The sequence below is a fragment of the Cherax quadricarinatus genome, chromosome 70, assembly GCF_038502225.1.
Source record: "Cherax quadricarinatus isolate ZL_2023a chromosome 70, ASM3850222v1, whole genome shotgun sequence".
Taxonomy (NCBI): Eukaryota; Metazoa; Arthropoda; class Malacostraca; order Decapoda; family Parastacidae; genus Cherax; species Cherax quadricarinatus.
This window is the reverse complement of record NC_091361.1, coordinates 20,682,953-20,701,764: the sequence shown is the minus strand read 5'-3', so window position 1 is coordinate 20,701,764 and position 18,812 is coordinate 20,682,953. Positions and strand designations below refer to the sequence as shown.

Sequence of the window (18,812 nt, the reverse complement as noted above, 5' to 3'; positions counted from 1 at the left end):
TAGTAAATCTTCGATTTTTGTGTGAAAAAGAATTTAAAATGGAAGGCAAGAGTAATATAGGAGCGGCCTGGAGATGTGATTCATGAACAAAGGAAATGTTGTTTTAGAGCCTGGAATGCCTACATTTGTTTATTAGGGACTCTTAACCCTTTGAGGGTCAACAGACCCTCTCCGAGACTTGTTCTCAGGGTCGGCCAAATTTAAAAAAAAAAAAAAAAAACTTATGAAAAGATAGAGAATCTTTTCTCGATCATAATGACACCAAAAGTATGAAATTTGGTGGAAAACTTACGGAATTATGCTCTCGCAAAGTTAGCGGTCTCAGCGATGTTTACGCATCGGCGATTTTGCCCACTTTAAGCCCTATTTTCGGCCAATTCCACTGTACTAGTCGACAAAAAACATGAATATTTCGCTAGAACTCCATTTTTTCTATCGAATGAGTGCAAGAAACCACCCATTTACCAATTTCAACTATCCAGTACAGTGGTCAGAATTTAGCAATTTTGCCAATTTCACACAAATTTCAAAAGATGCCAATTTCCGAATAGGGTCCAGAATAAACAAGAAAGACATTCCTGGCACTAAAATGACATTTCCTCTGCTCATTAGTCACATCTCAAGGCCTCTCTTACATTCTTTTGCTTTCCACTTTGAATTTTTACTCTCACAAAAAATAGAAGATTTACTGTTGTGCAGACTACTGCATTAGTGTAAAAAATGGTATAAATAATATTGGCGCACTTGTGAAAGAATATTAGACTCACCAGTTGACGTGTATTGGACGCTTGGCATGATTTGTTTACTTTTGAACTTTGGAAAAAATCGAACATTTCTGCTAATTTGAGCTCAATTTCAAGGTACTTTTCATTGTAAAACCAGTCAAAATCATCTCAATTTCTGTAATATGTCTTCCATTCTATAAAATGAGACCAAGAAAACTAGAATACACCAATAAATACCATACGAAAATACAGTGCAAAGTCGATGTTTTATTCCAAAAAAACGGTCAAAGTTTTTTTTTTCTCATTATGCACTGTGTGCTGCAGGATTTTTTTTATACTGTGCACACTGACCACATAGACACATTCTTTCATATGTAGGCCTACCAGCTTTCTCCCACTAGATTTGAGGGCACTAGAATTTAGGCGTACTAGTACGTCAAAAAACCTGGGTCGTAAGCCGTACTAGTACGGCCAAAACCCTCAAAGAGTTAACTGGGAAAAGAACAAGAGGCCATTAGTCAATTAATATAGATAAAAAGCAGCACGGGAGGGAGTGGTTAATGTCTGGTATGAAATAAAAGAAGAAGTAATGTGTGCCAAAATGGGTAATTGTAAGAACTTTTTAATTTATAACAGAGATGGGACACCATGAGTAACTACACTACATACCCCTTTTATTTCAAAACTTTTAGTGATACACTTACTTGTATCCCTACTGGATTTTGGTTATAAAATTACACTACAGCTATATACAATGTTGATCAAAGTCGACAGATTTAACCCATAAACGGTCCAAGTAGATCTACGTTCCCATGTGTAGTGCTACAAAAGTAGATCTACGTTTTTTTTTTACATATTTTCAAATATAACAAAAAAAAAAGTAGATCAAAGTTTTTTACACATTTTCAAATGTAAAAAAACAAAAAGAAGATCTACTTTTTTTAAATACTTTCAAATGTTGAAAAAACGTATATATACGTTTGGACCGTTTATGGGTTAAAAGCAAAATATAGAATCCAAACACTGTATATTCTCATATAAAAAGAAGCATTCAAATTCTGCTGTGGTATCCAATGCCTTTCATGCTATGTATCTGATACACTAGATGCTTGTTCCTCAAAATTCCATTCCAAGTTCTCAAGTGTTTCCACTAGAAAACTTGGAATGGATATAAAAATTATCTGCAGGAAACGAATAATTGAGAGCTATGGTACATGCTGGCCACAAGGGCGCCATCAACCACATACTGCCATGTACAGTAAGCATTAACCCTTCAACATTAGTCATGTAGATCTATGTCAATGGGACCAGTGATGGTGCCATAGATACACACACAATTCACAGCATCCTCAAATTCGTTGTGGGAAGCAAAATTTGGCCTAGACACGAGAGAATGGGTCTATGCAGCATGTGCGTGATAGCATTCAAATAACAATTTAGGGAGTTTTCTAGGGTGGTTTTCATGCTTTTATTGACTATCTCTTGGTTCCAATATACGTATATGGAGAAGACTCTGGTCAGTTTAAGACTGGAAGTGGCCTGAAATAGGTGTAAAACTGATGACAAATGGAAGATTTTGAGTGATATTCCTCAGAAGAGTGATGGCCCCCCTAGCTCTTCTAATTATTTAATGGGTTCCTACAAGGTAGGCTGCAATTACTGAGATAGACTACACCATGACAAATCATTTTTGGTTATGGTTTATGGTTATGGCAAGTAATAATGGATTCAAAATGGCCAGGGGACATGATTAACCCTTAAACTGTCCAAATGTAGATCTACGTTTGCACACGTAGCGCTCCGACCTTGATTTTCTCCATAAGAATGTAAAAAAAACGTAGATCTATGTTCGGAGCATTATGCGAACGAACACAGATCTACGTTTGGACAGTTTAAGGGTTAATAGAGAGAGAAAACTGATTCAGTGGCTGGACTGTAGTTTTTTGTTTTGGACTTTTTTTTTAAACTGGAGTTTGTTGAAGTCAAAAAATGGCCAAGTTACTAATTTCTGAGTACATAATAGTAGTTTAATAGTTGAATGGGCAATTATTTTATGGCCAATGGATAGTTTGGAAGGAATACTAGCAAAATAGCTGGGAACTGGGTCAGTTTATACAGTTTAAGCTAAAGAACTGACAGTTCAAGCTAAAGAATTCACACATATGTAATTCTGTAAATATTAATCAGGCTTTGCATACTTGGTGTTATTACCTTCAGAAAAAGATTCTCTGCCATTTTTTTCAAGAATGGCAACACAGATGGGACTGTCAATATGGAGACTGCTGACAGTTTGTAACTTAGTCATGATTGTGACCAGATCTGTCTGGAGTTCATTACCTTGTAACTTGGTCATGATTGTGACCAGATCTACCTGGAGTTCATTACCTTTGTAACTTGTTCAGCTATCAAAACTTTGGGGTCCAGTCCCTGGACCCATTATGTACCTCTGTAAACCTTTGACTACCACTCACAAGATGGATATGGGGTGCATAATAAAGATATTAAATTAACTGCTGACAATTAAGAGGTTATTTATTAAATAAATGTAAAGGAATAGGTAAATTAGGGTTAGTTTATGAATTTATGATTAAAACCATGTACTACACAAAAAGGGAATGTCAAAAAATATACCTTACAGAGCCCCTGTCATAGTAACGTATGTGGATGTAATCACTGTGTAGTACAGCAAACCTTTCTTAAAGAATTCCACCTTGTGTATTGTTTGCTTGCCACATGTTAGTTAATAATAATAATAATAATAATAATAATAATAATAATAATAATAATTTTTTTTTTCTACAAGTCGGCCGTCTCCCACCGAGGCAGGGTGACCCAAAAAAGAAAGAAAATCCCCAAAAAGAAAATACTTTCATCATCATTCAACACTTTCACCACACTCACAAATTATCACTGTTTTTGCAGAGGTGCTCAGAATACAACAGTTAAGAAGCATATACACTACGTATAAAGATACACAACATATCCCTCCAAACTGCCAATATCCCAAACCCCTCCTTTAAAGTGCAGGCAATGTACTTCCCATTTCCAGGACTCAAGTCCGACTATATGAAAATAACCGGTTTCCCTGAATCCCTTCACTAAATATTACCCTGCTCACACTCCAACAGATCGTCAGGTCCCAAGTACCATTCGTTTCCATTCACTCCTATGTAACACGCTCACGCACGCTTGCTGAAAGTCCAAGCCCCTTGCCCACAAAACCTCCTTTACCCCCTCTCTCCAACCCTTTCGAGGACGACCCCTACCCCGCCTTCCTTCCCCTATAGATTTATATGCTTTCCATGTCATTCTACTTTGATCCATTCTCTCTAAATGACCAAACCACCTCAACAACCCCTCTTCTGCCCTCTGACTAATGCTTTTATTAACTCCACACCTTTTCCTAATTTCCACACTCCGAATTTTCTGCATAATATTTACACCACACATTGCCCTTAGACAGGACATCTCCACTGCCTCCAACCGTCTCCTCGCTGTTGCATTTACCACCCAAGCTTCACATCCATATAAGAGTGTTGGTACTATTATACTTTCATACATTCCCTTCTTTGCCTCCATAGATAATGTTTTTTGACTCCACATATACCTCAACGCACCACTCACCTTTTTTCCCTCATCAATTCTATGATTAACCTCATCCTTCATAAATCCATCTGCCGACACATCAACTCCCAAGTATCTGAAAACATTCACTTCTTCCATATTCCTCCTCCCCAATTTGATATCCAATTTTTCTTTATCTAAGTCATTTGATACCCTCATCACCTTATTCTTTTCTATGTTCACTTTCAACTTTCTACCTTTACACACATTCCCAAACTCATCCACTAACCTTTGCAATTTTTCTTTAGAATCTCCCATAAGCACAGTATCATCAGCAAAAAGTAACTGTGTCAATTCCCATTTTGAATTTGATTCCCCATAATTTAATCCCACCCCTCTCTCGAACACCCTAGCATTTACTTCCTTTACAACCCCATCTATAAATATATTAAACAACCATGGTGACATTACACATCCCTGTCTAAGACCTACTTTTACCGGGAAGTATTCTCCCTCTCTTCTACACACCCTAACCTGAGCCTCACTATCCTCATAAAAACTCTTTACAGCATTTAGTAACTTACCACCTATTCCATATACTTGCAACATCTGCCACATTGCTCCTCTATCCACTCTATCATATGCCTTTTATAAATCCATAAATGCAATAAAAACTTCCCTACCTTAATCTAAATACTGTTCACATATATGCTTCAATGTAAACACTTGATCTACACATCCCCTACCCACTCTGAAACCTCCCTGCTCATCCCCAATCCTTCATTCTGTCTTACCTCTAATTCTTTCAATTATAACCCTACCGTATACTTTTCCTGGTATACTCAGTAAACTTATTCATCTATAATTTTTACAATCTCTTTTGTCCCCTTTCCCTTTATATAAAGGGACTATACATGCTCTCCGCCAATCCCTAGGTACCTTCCCCTCTTTCATACATTCATTAAACAAAAATATCAACCACTCCAACACTATATCCCCCCCTGCTTTTAACATTTCTGTCATGATCCCATCAGTTACAGCTGCTTTAACCCCTTTCATTCTATGTAATGCCTCACGTACCTCCCCCACACTTACAATCTGCTCTTCTTCACTCCTAAAAGATGGTATACCTCCCTGGCCAGTGCATGAAATTACCGCCTCCCTTTCTTCCTCAACATTTAAAAGTTCCTCAAAATATTCTCGCCATCTACCTAATACCTCCCTCTTCCCATCTACTAACTCCCCTACTCTGTTTTTAGCTGACAAATCCATACTTTCCCTAGGCTTTCTTAACTTGTTTAACCCTTTCAGGGTCCGTCCCGTAGATCTACGGCTTTATGTTCAGGGTCCAAACCGTAGATCTACGCCATGAGCTCAGCTCACTCTGATAAACTGAGAGTGGTACATTTGGGCCTAGATATGAGAGAATACATCTATGTGGTATGTGTGCACCACATAAAACAGATCCTGCAGCACACTGTGTATAATGAGAGAAAAAAAATGAAATCATGATTTTTCGATTAAAATAGCAACTTTGTTTTTTATAGTTGTATTTGCGATTTCTTGGTCTCATTTGATAGAATGGAAGACATATTACAGAAATTGAGATGATTTTGATTGGTTTTAGCAATGGAAATGGCTTGAAACTGAGCTCAAAGTAGCAGAAATGTTAAATTTTTGCCGATATTCAAGAGTAAACAAACGACCTCATACGTCTAATACACGTCAGCTGGTGGGTCTAATATACATTCACAAATATGGTGATGATATTTATACAATTATTACAGTATTGCATAACAGTAAATCTTCTATTTTTTGGTGTGAATAAAAATTCATTATGTGAATAAAAAATCAAAATGGAATTTATTTGTAAAGCCTCAAAACATAACTAATGAACAGAGGAAATGTTAGTTTAGTGCCAGGAATGCCTACATTGTTCATTCTGGACCCTATTTTGAAATTGGAATATTTTGAACTTTGTGTTAAATTGGCCAAATTAACAATTTCCGATCACTTTATTTTGTAGTTGAATCAGTTGACTTGGCGATTTCTTGTGCTCAATCGATAGAATAGAAGTAATACTAGTGAAATAGCTAAGAATTTGGTTGATTGGAATAATGTAATTGGCCTAAAATGGGAGTCAAAGTCGGCAAAATCGCCGATTCGTAAATATCGCTGACACATCAAAATTCGCGAGAGCATAATTTCGTCAATTTTCCACCAAATTTCGTACTTTTTGTTTTATTACCTTCACAAAAAGATTCTCTACGATTTCATAAGAAAAAATAACAAATTTTTTTTTTGAAAATTCCTGGACACTGGTGCGTGACTCCAGATTTGGGCCTTGGACCCTGAAAGGGTTAACTCACTCCAAAATTTTTTCTTATTTTCATTAAAATTTCTTGACAGTGCCTCTCCCACTCTATCATCTGCTCTCCTTTTGCACTCTCTCACCACTCTCTTTTACTCTCCATATATACTCTGCTCTTCTTATAACACTTCTGCTTTGTAAAAACCTCTCATAAGCTACCTTTTTCTCTTTTATCACACCCCTTACTTCATCATTCCACCAATCACTCCTCTTTCCTCTTGCCCTCACCCTCCTATAACCACAAACGTCTGCCCCACATTCTAATACTGCATTTTTAAAACTATTCCAACCCTCTTCAACCCCCCACTACTCATCTTTGCACTAGCCCACCTTTCTGCCAATAGTCGCTTATATCTCACCCGAACTTCCTCCTCCCTCTTACTTGTTGTTGCCACCTTCCTCTTTTCCCATCTACCTCTTACTCTAACTGTAGCTATAACTAAATAATAATCCAATATTTCAGTTGCCCCTCTATAAACATGTACATCCTGGAGCCTACCCATCAACCTTTTATCCACCAATACATAGTCTAACAACTACTTTCATTACATGCTACATCATACCTTGTATATTAATTTATCCTCTTTTTCATAAAATATGTATTACTTATTACCAAATCTCTTTCTACACATAGCTCAATTAAAGGCTCCCCATTTACATTTACCCCTGGCACCCCAAATTTACCTACTACTCCCTCCATAACATTTTTACCGACTTTAGCATTGAAATCCCCAACTACCATTACTCTCACACTTGATTCAAAACTCCCCATGCATTCACTCAACATTTCCCAAAATCTCTCTCTCTCCTCTACACTTATCTCTTCTCCAGGTGCATACATGCTTACTATAACCCACTTTTCACATTCAATCTTTATTTTACTCCACATAATCCTTGAATTTATACATTTGTAGTCCCTCTTTTCCTGCCATAGCTTATCCTTCAACATTATTGCTACTCCTTCTTTAAATCTAACTCTATTTGAAACCCCTGACCTAATCCCATTTATTCCTCTCCATTGAAACTCTCCCACCCCCTTCAGCTTTGTTTCACTTAAAGCCAGGACATCCAGCTTCTATTCATTCATAACATCCACAATCATCTCTTTCTTATCATTTGCACAACATCCACGCACATTCAAACTTCCCACTTTGACAATTTTCTTCTTCTTATTCTTTTTAGTAATCTTTACAGGAAAAGGGGTTACTAGCCCATTGTTCCCGGCATTTTAGTTGACTTTTACAACACGCATGGCTTACGGAGGAAAGATTCTTATTCCACTTCCCCATGGATATAAAAAGGAAAAGTAATAAGACCAAGAACTATTAAGAGAAAATCAAAGAAAACTCAGATGAGTGTGTATAAATAAACTTGTACATGTATGTGTAGTGTGACCTAAGTGTAAGTAGAAGTAGCAAGACATGCCTGTAATCTTGCATATTTATGAGACAGACAAAAGACACCAGCAATCCTACCATCATGTAAAACAATTACAGGCTTTCGTTTTACACTCACTTGGCAGGACGGTAGTACCTCCCTGGGTGGTTGCTGTCTACTAACCTAATAATAATAATAATAATAATAATAATAATAATAATAATAATCTGATTTTAGTATTTTACATGTTTGTACAATAAAAATAAGTCACTGTCTGACTTTTTTGGGTTATCCTAGGTTCTTAACACATATGCTGCTATGTATGATAATCTATGTAACTGTACTTGTGTTAACCTGAATAACTTACTAACTTACTTATTGGATGTACATGCCAAAAGCCCCTTTATATGCAGAGCATTTTGGGCAAATTTATGGCTAACTTAAGATTAATCAGGCAATAACAGTGCAGTAATTGTATATATGGTTATTATGTGAGAACTGAATGTTCTAGTAGATCATGCTATATGGCTTTAATAAGTTTGGTTGAGTATAATTACAGTTTTGATTATTAACCTAAGGTGGACACAATGGAATGATTAACATTTAGGAGGATTACAGATACTGAGAGTAAGTATATATTGATTATAATATTTTGCCTGTTCAGGATACTGAGCAAATGCACGTATTGCTTTGACATACATATTTATGATGGGCTGGGATAGGTTAAGGAAAAAAAAAGGTGTTTTCTAACTGTAATTTTAAAAATGCTAGCTGAGCCACTGGTTCTGGAGATTTCTGGTAGTGTGTTCCTGATTTTGGGCCATTTTATGTACATGGAGTTTTTGAAAGGATTTAGCCCGACATTATTATGTCTAAGGGTCTAGTATTATGTCTAGTATTATGTCTAAGGGTCCTATTACAATTGTCAAGAAAGCACTTCAGGTCGGGATTTATATTAGAAATGACTGTTTTGTTAAGGTAGGTTGCACAGAAGTAAGAGTGAATGTTTTGCACAGTGAGTAGGTTTAGGTCTTGAAAAAAAGGATGGGGGGGGATGTCTAGCAGTGGATTGTGTGATTATTCGCACTGCAGCCTTTTGTTGGGTTATTACTGGCTTTAGGTGATTTGTCGTTGTGGAACCAAAGGCACAAATACCATAGGTGAGGTAGGGGTGGACCAGTGAATAGTAGTGCAGTAAGTAGTGCAGTACATAAAAACACTGGAAAAATAACGCTCATATCTCAGCAGGTACAGTACATTAAACACAACAAAAAAGTAGAAGTAGGAATGGAGGAGAAGAAAAGAACATAAGAAACAAGAATAATAGGAATAGCTCTTCAGCTGAGAAAGAAATGACACTGTTGTTTCTGACGTGTTAGCTTTACCTTTGATATATATGTATGTGCTCTACCTTTCATGGGTTCTGAGAGTTTTCCTACTAATGCAGCCCATCCCTGGGTCATACTGTCCTACATATCCATCACAGCCAGGTTGATCTGTTTCCAATTACCATGCGAAATCAGGTTTATATTTGGTCAAACAAAAACAGAATAAGTGAACAAAAACATGCAATACTACACTATCAGGAGTGGTCTCCTCAAGAAATTAAATCCTAAAAGCAGCAGCTTGGCAATATTTAAAAAAAAAATAAATAAAATACAAGAGGAGTCTACAGAATGCTAAGTACAGTAGTCCCCCTTTATCTGCAGGGGATACATTCCAAGACCTACTGTGGATACCCGAGACCGTGGATAGTAGCAAACCCTATATACAACTCGTTTTTTGTTTACATGCATACCTATGATAAAAATTTAATTGATAAATTATGCAAAAATAAGTAGAGAATTATCACTTTTTCACTGATGGGAAGGACTTCATGGCATCTTTTAGGTTTTGAAGAACTGCCATCATCACTACTGTTGTACTCTGTGACCATTATCAAGCAAAATTAAGGGTAATTATCGGGCCATGGTAAACCGTGGATAACTGAAACCACAGAAACTGAATCTGCAGATACAGGGCGTTCTACTATATTAATACTTACTTGCCAGTACAGGTGCCTTCCACCTCTGTGAAGAGCATCTGTCTCACAGTGTCCATCAACTGCGGACCAAAGTATCTGGGGTGCAACAAGATCTCATGTTCAAGAGAAATCTGGTGAAGATAACAATTACTGATGAAGAAACAGTTATTCATTCACTACAATACAAAATTACAAAACAATTACTTTACACAAAATTGAAAGTAAAGCAATAGAATAATAAATATCTACAGTTACAGTGTATATTATTCAGGATCCTGACAATATATGCAACTTCACTTAGTTTATATGGAAAAAATTTACAAATTTGGAATTTAAATGTGAAATGTACTCTGGAATTTAGAATTACCTGAAAAACAATCAACCCTTAACCCGTAAACAGTCCAAGCAGATCTACGTTCACATGTGTAGTGCTACAAAAGTAGATCTACGTTTTTTTACATATTTTCAAATATAACAAAAAAAAAAAGTAGATCAAAGTTTTTTTTACACATTTTCAAATGTAAAAAATCAAAAAGAAGATCTACTTTTTTTACATACTTTCAAATGTTGAAAAAACGTATATATACGTTTGGACCGTTTACGGGTTAAACTGTTTTTACATAAGAAAGCATGTAAAATCGAACATAGATCTACGTTCGGAGGGCTACGCGAGTGAACATAGATTTACATTTGGACAGTTTAAGAGTTAAAAGCCAAAATTAACCCTTTCAGGGTCCAGAGGCCAAATTTCAAAGTGTGCACCAGGGTCCAAGAATTTAAAAAACAAAAAAAAATGATTTTTTCTTATGAAATGGTAGAGAATCTTTTTCTGAAGGTAATAAAACAAAAAGTAAAAAATTTGATGGAAAACTGACGAAATTATGCTCTCGTGAATTTTGATGTGTCAGCGATATTTACGCATCGGCGATTTTACCGACTTTGACTCCCATTTTAGGCCAATTACATTATTCCAGTCGACCAAATTCTTAGCTGTTTCACTAGTATTACTTCCATTCTATTGATTGAGTACAAGAAATCGCCAAGTCAACTGTTTCAACTACAAAATAAAGTGATTGGAAATTGGTAATTTGGTCAATTTAACACAAAGTTCAAAATACGTCTTCTAATTTCAAAACAGGGTCCAGAATAAACAATGCAGGCATTCCTGGCACTAAACTAACATTCCTTCTGTTCATTAGTTACATTTTCAGGCTTTACGAATGAATTCCATTTTGATTTTTTATTCACAAAATGAATTTTTATTCAAACCAAAAATAGAAGATTTACTGTTATGCAATATTGTAATAATTGTATAAATAATATCACCACATTTATGAACATATATCAGACCCACCAGCTGGCGTCTATTAGACGTGTGAGGTCATTTGTTTACTCTTGAACATCGGCAAAAATTTAACATTTCCGCTATTTGAGCTCAGTTTCAAGCCATTTCCAGTAATAAAACCAATCAAAATCATCTCTATTTCTGTAATATATCTTCCGTTCTATCAAATGAAACCAAGAAATCGCAAATACAACTATAAAAAAAAATACGAAAAAGCACTGCAAAGTCACTGTTCTAATCAAAAATTACGATCTCAATTTTTTTCTCTCATTATGCACTGTGTGTTGCAGGATTTGTTTTATGTGGTGCACACATACCACATAGATGTATTCTCTCATATCTAGGCCCAAATTTACCACTCACAGCTTATCAGAGTGAGCTGAGCTCATGGCGTAGATCTACAGTTTGGACCCTCAACTCAAAGCCCTAAAACTATGGCATGAACCCTGAAAGGGTTAAAATTTCCAAATACTAGTTTGTCAAGTAGTAATAAACAAGTCATAGCCTAAAACTTTCGAGTACTACAGCAGCTTGACCTGACAAGTGGTAATGTTCTTCAAGCAGTCACATCAAGTCCAGAAGTGTGCTAAAAAGAAAATAAGTTGCATTATTTCCCTCTCCTCTCACTCACCATTAAACTCTTGCCACCCAACAAACTCTCTTCATCCCTACCCAACAAACTCTCTTCATCCCAACCCAACACTCTCTCTTCATCCCTACCCAACAAACTCTCTTCATCCCTACCCAACACTCTCTCTTCATCCCTACCCAACAAACTCTCTTCATCCCTACCCAACAAACTCTCTTCATCCCAACCCAACACTCTCTCTTCATCCCTACCCAACAAACTCTCTTCATCCCTACCCAACAAACTCTCTTCATCCCTACCCAACAAACTCTCTTCATCCCAATCCAACAAACTCTCTTCATCCCTACCCAACAAACTCTCTCCATCCGAACCCAACAAACTCTCTTCATCCCTACCCAACAAACTCTCTTCATCCCTACCCAACAAACTCTCTTCATCCCTACCCAACAAACTCTCTTCATCCCAACTCAACAAACTCTCTTCATCCCAACCCAACAAACTGTCTTCATCCCTACCCAACAAACTCTCTTCATCCCAACCCAACAAACTGTCTTCATCCCTACCCAACAAACTCTCTTCATCCCAACCCAACAAAATTTCTTCATCCCAACCCAACAAACTTTTTTCTTCCTCACATCATTATAAGTGATAAACTTTATTTCTATAAAATATAATTATAACCGATTCAGAAAAAGTGACATTATTGACATACGATTACTTTACAAAAAGCCCCTGGTTATGTACGACACTTAAGGCAGCCTTAAAATAAACTAATAACTACTATTGGAATTTTTACATAGGTTGAGTCAGATATGGAGGATATTCGATGGCATCGGTATCCGTTAAATCTGGTATTCGATACATTTTAATGCAAAAATTTTGCCTCGCCATTCGTTAAAAAACCCACCACACGAGATTCGTCCAAGACGTGTCCACGTGTGGCCTGAACTGCCCCGTGCATGCCAGTGTTTACAAGCCAGCCAGTGTGCTCACATCTAAGCATACATTCGGTACATTCTATATTATCACTGTTTTTGGTGCTTGTTTCTGCAAAATAAGTTACCATGGGCCCCAAGAAAGCTTCTAGTGCCAACCCTTCGAGAAAAAGGGTGCTAATGACTACTGAAATGAAGAAAGAGATAATTGCAAAGTACGAAAGTGGAGTGCATGTGTCGGAGTTGGCCAGGTTGTATACAAAACCCCAATCAACCATTGCTACTATAGTGGCCAGGAAAATGGCAATAAAGGAAGCTGTTGTTGGAAAAGGTGCAACTTTGTTTTCGAAACAGAGACCGCAAGTGTTAGAAGATGTTGAGAGACTGTTATTGGTGTGGATAAATAAAAAACAGATAGCAGGAGATAGCATCTCTCAAGCGATCATTTGTGAAAAGGCTAGGAAGTTGTCTGAGGATTTAATTGAAAAAATGCCTGCAACTAGTGGTGATGTGAGTGAATTTAAGGCCAGCAAAGGTTGGTTTGAAAGATTTAAGAATCGTAGTGGCATACATAGTGTGATTAGGCAAGGTGAGGCTGCCAGTTCAGACTAAAAAGCAGCTGAAAAATATGTGAAGGAATTCAAGGATTACATAGACAGTGAAGAATTGAAACCTGAACAAGTGTTTAATTGTGATGAAACAGGCCTGTTTTGAAAGAAATTGCCAAGCAGGACCTACATTACTCAGGAGGAAAAGGCACTCCCAGGACATAAGCCTATGAAAGACAGGCTTACTCTTCTGATGTGTGCCAATGCTAGTGGTGATTGCAAAGTGAAGCTTTTATTGGTGTATCACTCAGAAACTCCCAGAGCATTCAGGCAAAAGAATGTCCTCAAGGCTAATTTGTGTGTGCTGTAGAGGGCAAACAGTAAGGCATGGGTCACTAGGAACTTTTTCTATGACTGGTTACATCATGCATTTGCCCCAATGTGAAAAATTACCTAATTGAAAAGAAATTAGACCTTAAGTGCCTCCTGGTATTATACAATGCCCCTGGTCATCCTCCAGACTTGGCAGAGCGACTTTCTGGGGACATGAGCTTCATTAAGGTCAAGTTTTTGCCTCCTAATACCACTCCTCTCCTGCAGCCCATGGACCAGCAGGTCATTTCCAACTTCAAGAAACTGTACACAAAAGCTATGTTTCAAAAGTGCTTTGAAGTGACCACAGACACTCGCATGACTAAAAGAGTTTTGGAAGGATCACTTTAATATCCTCAATTGTGTGAACCTTATAGGTAAGGCTTGGGAGGGAGTGACTAAGAGGACCTTGAACTCTGCTTAGAAGAAACTGTGGTCACAATGTGTAGACAAAAGAAATTTTGAAGGGTTTGAGGCTAACCCTGGGAATCGTATGCCAGTTGAGGAAACCATTGTGGCATTGGGGAAGTCCTTGGGGTTGGAGGTTAGTGGGGAGGATGTGGAAGAGTTGGTGGAGGAGGACAATGATGAACTAACCACTGATGAGCTGCTAGATCATCTTCAACAGCAAGAGGCCAGACCTGAGGAAACTGCTTCAGAGGAGGGGATAGAGAAATTGAGGAAGTTGTCTACTTCACAGATTAAAGAAATGTGTACAATGTGGACAAGGTGAAAGCCTTTATGGATGACAATCACCCTCACACAGCTATTGCAAGCTGTGCTGGTGACTATTACAATGACAATGTTGTGAACCACTTTAGAAAAGTCGTAAAGGAACGAGAGGTACAGGCCTCTATGGACAGATATGTTGTGCGACAGAAATCCAGTGACTCTCAAGCTGGTCCTAGTGGCATTAAAAGAAAAAGGGAAGTAACTCCAGAAAAGGACTTGCTACCTCAAGTCCTAATGGAAGGGGATTCCCCTTCTAAACAATAAGTTTGACACTCTCCCCTCCTCCCATCCCATCAATCATCACCAGATCTTCATTAAAGGTAAGTGTCATGTATTCTATTGTTAGTAGAGTACTACAAACTGTGCATGTTTTCTTCAGTTTGTGTGCATTAAACTTAATATTTCATGTGGTAAAAATTTTTTTTCATACTTATGGGTGTCTTGCACGGATTAATTTGATTTCCATTATTTCTAATGGGGAAAATTAATTCGCCTTTCGATAATTTTGGCATACGATGAGCTCTCAGGAATGGATTAATATCATATACCGGGGGACCACTGTACAAGATTAATATACGAGTTCTTATCATTTAGGAAGGTTACAATCTGAGAAGTGTCAAGCTAACTTAATGTAGTAAATAACACATTACAGTAGAACCTCGATATTTGTACGTCCTCATATTCGTACAACTCAATATTCACCCAACTTTTTTGAGAAAAATTTGACTCGGTATTCGGACGTTTCCCTGATGTTCGACCTAAACCTAAACAGGACACATGACCACAACACAAGACACAAATCTCTTTTTGATATACATCGTGTCCATATCACACTGTGTAAAAATTCTATGCACATAAAGGGCCCCAAAATATGGAATTCATTACCAGAAGATATTAAAGTAACCCAGTCTGAAAATCAATTTAAGACTCTTCTCAAAAGCCACTTAATCACCTTAGACTAAATGCTAAATACTCAGTACACACTTACTCACGTATGTACTCCCACATCATAACTGAAACAATCACTTTGAACCTTTTATCCATTGTTGACAGGAATATACAGTGGACCCTCGACTAACGCTATTAATCCGTTCCTGAGAGCTCATCGTTAGTCAAAATAATCGTTGGTCAAGTTAATTTTCCCCATAAGAAATAATGGAAATTAAATTAATCCGTGCAAGACACCCAAAAGTATTGAAAAAAAAAAATTTAACACATGAAATATTAATTTTAATACACACAAACTGAAGAAGACATGCACAGTTACATGACACTTACCTTTATTGAAGATCTGGTGATGACTGATGGGATGGGAAGAGGGGAGTGTGTTGATGGTCTTAGTGTTTAGAAGGGGAATCCCCTTCCATTAGGACTTGAGGTGGCAAGTCCTTTTTCGGGGTTACTTCCCTTCTTCTTTTAATGCCACTAGGACCAGCTTGAGAGTCACTGGACCTCTGTCGCACAACATATCTGCCCATAGAGGCCTGTACCTCCCGTTCCTTTATGACATTCCTAAAGTGTTTCACAACATTGTCAGTGTCACCATTAAACACTTGTTCAGGTTTCAGTCCTTCACTGTCTATGTACTCCTTGAATTCCTGCACATATTTTTCAGCTGCTTTTTGGTCCAAACTGGCAGCCTCACCATGCCTTATCACACTATGTATGCCACTACAATTCTTACATCTCTCAAAGCAACCTTTGCTGGCCTTAAATTCACTCACATCACCACTAGTTGCTGGCATTTTTCTAATTAAATCGTCATGCAACTTCCTAGCCTTTTCACATATGATCGCTTGAGAGATGCTATCTCCTGCTATCTGTTTTTCGTTTATCCATACCAATAACAGTCTCTCAACATCTTCTATCACTTGCGATCTCAGTTTCGAAAACATAGTTGCACCTTTGGCAAGAACAGCTTCCTTGATTGCCGTTTTCTTGGCCACAATAGCAGCGATGGTTGATTGGGGTTTTGTGTACAGCCTGGCCAGCTCGGAGACATGCACTCCACTTTCATACTTAGCAATGATCTCTTTCTTCATATCCATAGTAATTCTCACCCTTTTTGCTGTAGGGCTGGCACTAGAAGCTTTCTTGGGGCCCATGGTGACTTATTTTGCAGGCGCAATCACTAAAAAGGCTGTGATAATATGAAATGTTCCGATTGTATGCTTGGAAGCGACCGCGGTGGCTGGCTGGCTTGTAAACACTGGCCAGAAGTGGACGCGTCTCAGACGGAACGAATAGTGTTGGTCGAGTTTTTTAGCGCTAATCGAGGCAAAATTTTTGCGATAAAATGTATTGCTAGTCAGATTTATCGTTAATCGATGCCATCGCTGGTCGAGGGTCCACTGTAATTGAATCATTGTTTTCACAAAAGCATTTTAGAATATAAATATATCTTTCTTCTCTTTTTTAGTAATTGTATACAGGAGAAGGGGTTACTAGCCCATTGCTCCCGGCATTTTAGTCGCCTCATACGACACGCATGGCTTACGGAGGAAAGATTCTTTTCCACTTCCCCATGGACAATAGAAGAAATAAAAAAGAACAAGAGCTATTTAGAAAAAGGAGAAAAACCTAGATGTATGTATATATATATATGCATGTGCGTGTCTGTGAAGTGTGACCAAAGTGTTAGTAGGAGTAGCAAGATATCCCTGTTATCTTAGCGTGTTTATGAGACAGAAAAAGAAACCAGCAATCCTACCATCATGCAAAACAATTACAGGTTTTTGTTTCACAGTCATCTGGCAGGACGGTAGTACTTCCCTGGGTGGTTGCTGTCTACCAACCTACTAGGTGAATACAGGAAAGAGTAAGGTTATGAGGATAACAAAAAGATTAGGTGATGAAAGATTGAATATCAGATTGGAGGGAGAGAGTATGGAGGAGGTGAACGTATTCAGATATTTGGGAGTGGACGTGTCAGCGGATGGGTCTATGAAAGATGAGGTGAATCATAGAATTGATGAGGGAAAAAGAGTGAGTGGTGCACTTAGGAGTCTGTGGAGACAAAGAACTTTGTCCTTGGAGGCAAAGAGGGGAATGTATGAGAGTATAGTTTTACCAACGCTCTTATATGGGTGTGAAGCGTGGGTGATGAATGTTGCAGCGAGGAGAAGGCTGGAGGCAGTGGAGATGTCATGTCTGAGGGCAATGTGTGGTGTGAATATAATGCAGAGAATTCGTAGTTTGGAAGTTAGGAGGAGGTGCGGGATTACCAAAACTGTTGTCCAGAGGGCTGAGGAAGGGTTGTTGAGGTGTTTCGGACATGTAGAGAGAATGGAGCGAAACAGAATGACTTCAAGAGTGTATCAGTCTGTAGTGGAAGGAAGGCGGGGTAGGGGTCGGCCTAGGAAGGGTTGGAGGGAGGGGGTAAAGGAGGTTTTGTGTGCGAGGGGCTTGGACTTCCAGCAGGCATGCGTGAGCGTGTTTGATAGGAGTGAATGGAGACAAATGGTTTTTAATACTTGACGTGCTGTTGGAGTGTGAGCAAAGTAACATTTATGAAGGGATTCAGGGAAACCGGCAGGCCGGACTTGAGTCCTGGAGATGGGAAGTACAGTGCCTGCACTCTGAAGGAGGGGTGTTAATGTTGCAGTTTAGAAACTGTAGTGTAAAGCACCCTTCTGGCAAGACAGTGATGGAGTGAATGATGGTGAAAGTTTTTCTTTTTCGGGCCACCCTGCCTTGGTGGGAATCGGCCGGTGTGATAATAAATAAAAAAAAAAATATATCTTTGTATTATACAAATTTTGACTCATTTATAATTAATATTCTACTTTACAACTATGAAATAATTAGTATCCTACTGTACAACTATGATATACTCCTTAGTATTAAGTAGACTGTAAGCCAATAATGTTAAGTTGGCCCATAATGCCTAGGCATAATAGAGGCTCTCTTTGCATTGCAACCCACTATTGCAAATACAAAATCTCAATGTACTGTTTGCAAAGACATAAAATAAATAAATAAATAAAATAAATAAATAAACAAAATGGTCTGTCTGTGCAAAGTCCAGTGAAAACAAAGCATCACGCGCTCAGTCTCTTGTCAGCTTTTGTTCATTAAGAATTGTTCGTACAAGCTCCTTGAAACTTTTTGGCATTTCATTGTTATTCTGTGGTGTTTTTTAAGTATCTTCATTGAAAATAAGTAATCATGGCCCCCATAAAAGAGAAGTGATCCAAACAAGCATAAAAGGAAAATAGTGAGAACAACAATT

At 37.9% G+C, this 18,812-nt stretch overlaps 1 protein-coding gene across 4 annotated transcripts in view; it reads right to left on the bottom strand.

Moving 5' to 3' along the window:
* The window catches only part of Polr2G (DNA-directed RNA polymerase II subunit Rpb7), a 118,569-nt gene that overhangs the window by 78,069 nt on the left and 21,688 nt on the right, over window positions 1-18,812 (bottom strand). For all 4 annotated transcript variants that reach the window (XM_070099934.1, XM_070099936.1, XM_070099935.1 and 1 more), the window contains exon 2: window positions 10,082-10,191. In XM_070099934.1, coding sequence (XP_069956035.1) covers window positions 10,082-10,191 — 110 coding nt within the window. The remainder of the gene's footprint in view (window positions 1-10,081; window positions 10,192-18,812) is intronic.